This window comes from Acartia tonsa, chromosome 8 (assembly GCF_053477335.1).
Source record: "Acartia tonsa isolate MP-2025a chromosome 8, ASM5347733v1, whole genome shotgun sequence".
In the NCBI taxonomy this organism is placed as follows: Eukaryota; Metazoa; Arthropoda; class Copepoda; order Calanoida; family Acartiidae; genus Acartia; species Acartia tonsa.
Window position 1 is genome coordinate 50,406,220 of NC_137267.1, and position 5,703 is coordinate 50,411,922.

General features: G+C 35.3%; 1 protein-coding gene across 1 annotated transcript; it reads right to left on the bottom strand.

Moving 5' to 3' along the window:
* Positions 1-218: 218 nt before the first annotated feature.
* Positions 219-2,096, bottom strand: LOC145327221 (uncharacterized). The gene is made up of 3 exons (XM_080170799.1): positions 1,728-2,096; positions 1,399-1,458; positions 219-1,225 (listed from the first exon to the last, which is right to left on the bottom strand). The coding sequence occupies exons 1-3, from the start codon at positions 1,843-1,845 to the stop codon at positions 1,101-1,103; spliced, it is 303 nt and encodes a 100-aa protein (XP_080026925.1). The 5' UTR covers positions 1,846-2,096; the 3' UTR covers positions 219-1,100.
* Positions 2,097-5,703: the final 3,607 nt, after the last annotated feature.

A 5,703-nucleotide genomic window follows, 5' to 3' on the forward strand; every position in this document is an offset into this window, starting at 1 on the left:
CCATTAGAACAAAATGCTGTATATTTCCTGACAGATTCCTTCAAATGCATTGAATTATACGCTGAAGTTAGGTCAATAGACGTAAAAATCTTCTTTCCTCCAAGTTTGTCAAATAGCTCACCAATATTAGGCAAAGGGTAACAGATCTTCTCAGTTATCTCATTTAACGAGCGGTAGTCCAGGACAAAACGGACTTTCACCTCGTTAGTATTTCCAACCAAAGTACCAGCAGGAACAGATTTCTTAACAGTTTCAAAATTCGTGATTTTAGTCATAATTTTACCGTTCTTTCCCACCTCAGTAATTCCTTCGTTTATCAACAAGTTGTTTCGGCTACAGTAACCTTGTCTAGGAGCTATATAACACAACTGTCCTTCATGCATATTTCCCTTAGTTGAAACTTCTACCACCACTGTACTCAATGCAGGAATTTCTATTCGATTTTTCAATGAGCAAATCCATTTTTGGTCTTGTAACTCAGCTACATTAATCTCAGGTTTCTTAGTTCTTGCTTTCTCCATTTTCTCCAAAACTGTATGAACCAAATTCTTCACTACAATTTTCCGTTTAGCTACTAAATTCACACTGATTCCATGCATCTCAATCCTGTTGCCGTCTTTGGCAAATATCGTCTTCACGTTATTTTTGTTCAGCCAATAACTGCCTAGGTTCATAGGTACAGTCATGCCGGAAATAACAAAGCAATCTTCTTGAAAACTGTGACCTCCAATCTGAAATTCAACATTCCGAGCAACACCATCAATCTTGATGCTGGAACCCTGCACGCCTGTTGCTTTCGAATCCGTTTCTTCAATCACACAATCAAGCTTTCTAGCCAACACTTGAGATATCAGGCAGCCTCTTGCATTGCCGCTATCAATTAAGGTCAGGATTTCCATGCCACCAATCTTTGTTGGAACATAGACTTCAGCCGCTCCAGCCGCCATCTCAGAATCTTCATGAAACTTATAAAACAGCTATCTAACTAACACCAACAGTTATGAGGTTGTAACTATCCAATTGTCTATCAAATAACTATCTATCTGTCTACAACAAATAACAAAATAACTGAATAAAACAATTCACTCACCGACAATATTTCATCCACCAACAGAAACGTCCAAAATATCTCTTAATCCACAATCAACAAGACTTCTCTCCGGCCAACAGAAACTCCCCAAACTATTTGTTAATCCACAATCAGTAAAACTTCTCTCCGACCAATCTAAAATATTACAAACTTTTAGATGCCACTTGATGGATAAATCACTGTACATAAGAATTAATATCGATATTAATATATATATAACAAATTTTACAAGACTATTTTTCGAACAGCAATATATATATATATATAATCAAATGTTAACAACATGAAACAAAATCTTAACAACTCACCATCAAATAAATAATGATGACAGTATCTCCCAATCACCACAAACACTCTTCTCAGCCAATCTAAAATAAAATACAATTATTTTAGATGCCATAAATAAATGTTTTCACTGAACAAATAAACTTGTAACACAATAAAAGAAGTTGTATAAGAAATATGACATGATCAAATATTATCAATCACCAAACAAATTAATCTTTCCAAATATCATAAGTTCAATTCTTTTGAAATTCAATAAAATATTACCTAACAAAACTATTATTGTCAGATTAAAACTGAGATGTATAAAAGGTTTAAAAGTCGAAATTCAACTAACTATATATCTCAATACCTGAGAGCACCTTCTTGCGCAGCTTTGCTTCTCTGCGCAGCTCAACTTTCTGCGCATGGCGCGCTCCACGCCCGATAATCATTGCAGCTACCTCTATACACCACCCCATTTTGCGCATACCAGCTCTGAGAGATAGTGCAAATTTCTTTGCAAATATGGTCACTCCCCCTTTTTCTCAAACAAAAGAGACAGCTCCCCCATATCTGCGCATACCAACTCTGAGAGGTAGTGCAATCTTCGTTGCAAATATGTTCACTCCCCCTTTCTCCTCCAACAAAAGAGACAGCTCCACCATATTTGTGCATACCAGCTCCGAGAGACAGCCCCTCCCTTCCTTCATAGAAAGAGACTTCTCCACGATTATATCTAATGCATTATAACAATTTTGCTTCATGAAATTCTAAACTTCATTAAAAATTTTGCTGAATCAACATTACTAAATCGCAATATAATTGTTTTAAAATCGAATACTTTAAATCACAATAACTGACTCATCTTTTAAAACAATTTTCCACATTTCATCAAAATTTAATACTTTTCAAATATCTAATTTCACATTTTTATCAAATTTAATTCAATTTAAAATTCAATTTAATATTTTTCAATAGCAATTTTACAAAATTGTATTCCTAATTCGTTTTTCATTTTCACTTTTTTATTATTCTTATCTCTGTTAGACTCCACAACAGTCTGAAACAAAAATGAATTTTCCTAAATTCAACAAAACATAATCAAAAACTAAATTAATTATTTTGATTTCCATTATAACATAATCTCATAATTTCATATAGGCTTATAAACAATATGTTATCTTTTCATAATTCAAAATAAACCATCAAAATAAATTATCACAAAATTAGAGTTGCTTCGTTCACTCTTTATCATTAATTTTGTTTTGTTGTTGTTTATTTACAATGCGCATAAATCAAAACAATGCTGCGTAACAAGTAGAAAATAGAATAAGGTTTTATGATTATAATACATTCAAAACATTAAAACCATAAAATGTCATCTATAATAGCATTATTCCATGCCTCGACTTCCGCTACAAGATCGTCTTCATAATCGCTTGCCCCTAAACCATCGACATGCGCCACTTCCTTCGTATCCTCCCCTTCTTTCACCTCTCCTTCAATTTCACCAACCAATTTCTTTTTATCCATACTATTTTCATTCTTTTTAAAACTCTTTTGCCCCGTCTTATAAGGAACAAAAGGCTTGTTTCCCCACCGCAAAAAGTATTTTCCTTTAGGATTAGGCAACTTTTTATCTCTAATATCAAAACAATCCCTCATCATGTGACCCTTTCTGTTGCAATAATAACAAATAAAACCACCTTGAATTGCGCCAATTAAAGGAATAAGCTCAGCTGGTCCACCAAATTCATCAGCTAAATCAATTTCACATTGATTTATTTCATATGACAAATTATCTTCATCACTAACCTGATCAATAGTTACAGGATTTGACTTGGAACCAACGCCTCCAACCATCGTTTTAGCCAAAGCCATCTGGTTTGTTGTACATCCTCTAGCCATTGACCCTGAAATTTGATTAAATTGTAGCCCTTTAACAATCAATTGTGCTTTAACTATTAACTCTGTCCGAAACTTCGTTATCATTCGCACTTGTCCGTCACGCTCCAAATCCAACGCAAATTGACGCATCTGATTAGCCAAAAGTGGAGATAAAACCACATTACACACTTGAGAATAGAAATCCATGAACATATCATCAGTTGGTTTCGGATACGCACGTTTCCAGAAAGATAGTATCTTATCAAAAAATGCATCAATCTTATCATTCTCATGTTGCTTAACACTCAAATACGCATCTTTACACACATTTTTCATGTCGGGTGGTAAAAATGTCTCTCGCATTTTACACAAGTACCCCTTTAATGTTAATTGTCTATTCTCCATGTCAGCAGGTTTTAGTGTATAACCACAAGCGGTTCTTACACCCACACATTTATCAAACAAAATTTCCTTACACACTTGATGATTAGTCATATGATAACGTCTAGTAGTCATCCAAAATCTCTCCAAATAATCATCAAAGAAAATCACATCATCGTCAACCGCAAATTCAGGCGCATTTTTTCTGAACTGATCATCAAGTTTAGCACACGTTTCATTGTACCTATGCACATTCTCCTCCCCCTGTGAAACATACAGAGATCTATCTGGTACATAAACAAGAGATTTACACCAACTAACCTGCGAATCACTCAGTCCAGCTTCAAAAAAATTGAGCGTATTAAAATCCTCCGCATCAACCTCAGAAAGGGCTGGCCACCACATGAGAACTCCATTGTAGATATTATCCACAGCATCAACCCTAGACAATTCCCAAAGTTTAATGATCTTATCTTCATTTCCCTGCATACCACCAAAAATAGGGCGAGAACCACCAGCAAACAGGTTAGGCTTCTCTTCTGATCCTCCAAATCCTCCAGATCCACCAGCCGTCCTCTGCCACGGCATAGAGTTATTTAAACCATTCTGCTGGTTATACGACCCATTCTGCTGGGTATTCTGCTGGTTATTCGACCCATTCTGCTGGGTATTCTGCTGGTTATTCGACCCATTCTGCTGGGTATTCGAACCATTCTGCTGATCATTCAAACTATTCCGCTGGGCAATCTTTTCAAGAATTCGCTGCTGGCCAGTCATAAACTCATCCACAACGGTCACATTCTCAGTCTTGATATCATTATCAACACTAGGCTCAACCACCTTATTAAGACGATCTTCTAAATCGTCCATCCGAGTAGCCAGTCCAGTAACCGCAGCAACATTAGTATCCACATTATCCGTCAACTCTTGAATTTTCGTCTCCAGTGGCGCTATACGCCCACCCAGCTCCGCCGCCACATTATCAATTTTAGTCCCAATAGCATGAATCTCATTCTTAACCGTACCCCAAAAAGTAATCATGTACTCATCCTTCTCCACCTGAGACATCTTCCTCCATTCAGAAATGTCCATCCTGGTCACTACAAATATCCTGAACAAAAACCAAAAGCAAAGAAATAATACAATTAAAAGAAAATCTGAGCTATAGATTCGTACTACACTACTGCGCCAAAATGACGTGTAGCAATAGCAAGAACAAACAACTAAATATTCTTATAAAGTGTATTAATTCAAGACAAGATTAACATACAATAATAATATTAATATTAAGACAACTGTTCACTTTTATGTTCGTGTCGTGTTGCAGAGCAATGTCTTGCTCCGAAACGGTTGACACAAGAACTAAAAGCTAAACTATAAAATACATGCATTGCTCTTAAATCAGGAAGAAAGGGACTATACATCACATTGACAACAATTTCAATTATATCCAAAATACCAACATTTGAAGTTGCTTACTTAAATTTCTTCTTTTAAACTGTAATTTTTTTCATGGTTCTCAAAATATTAATAAACTTTCCAGTATAACTTCCAAAACCGATTAATATCCGGTGGATTAGAACCGGTTCTCAGCAATACTGAAAAATCATGTATAGCATCGTATTACAGACAATTTGTCATAAAATCATAGCCCAGGGATAACAAAACTGGTTTTCATCTTATAATTTTTCTTTTTAATATCTGCGGAAAGCTGTCTTTAATATGATGCGATAAATAAATATCACCGGTTGATAGCTAAAAAATGGGTTTAAAAACTAATTGAATTGAGCAGTGGTTGATTTTTTTAATTTAGCTTCTAAAAAGTCAGTACTAGATAAGTATTAAAAATGATTAATAAAATATACGTGGATATTATGACAGGGGAAAAATTGTCGTTAATTTAGGTTGCTGGCATAGACATCATTTATTGGTCAGTTCGTTCATCTAATATAAGGGGAGGAGATTGGATAAAGGAATGAATGAGAAGGGGTCGTTGTTATAGCCAGCTACTAGTAGCACTTTATTAGAGTACATGATAACCTGGTGTAAGATCCAAGTGATGGTTGTGGGGAAAAAGG

Coding starts and splice junctions, on each gene's coding strand:
- LOC145327221 (XM_080170799.1), bottom strand. CDS start 1,845: ATGCGCAAAATGGGGTGGTGTATAGAGGTAGCTGCAATGATTATCGGG. Junction 1,459..1,727: donor GCGCAAGAAGGTGCTCTCAG/GTATTGAGATAT, acceptor ATTTTATTTTAG/ATTGGCTGAGAAGAGTGTTT. Junction 1,226..1,398: donor TCATCATTATTTATTTGATG/GTGAGTTGTTAA, acceptor GTAATATTTTAG/ATTGGTCGGAGAGAAGTTTT.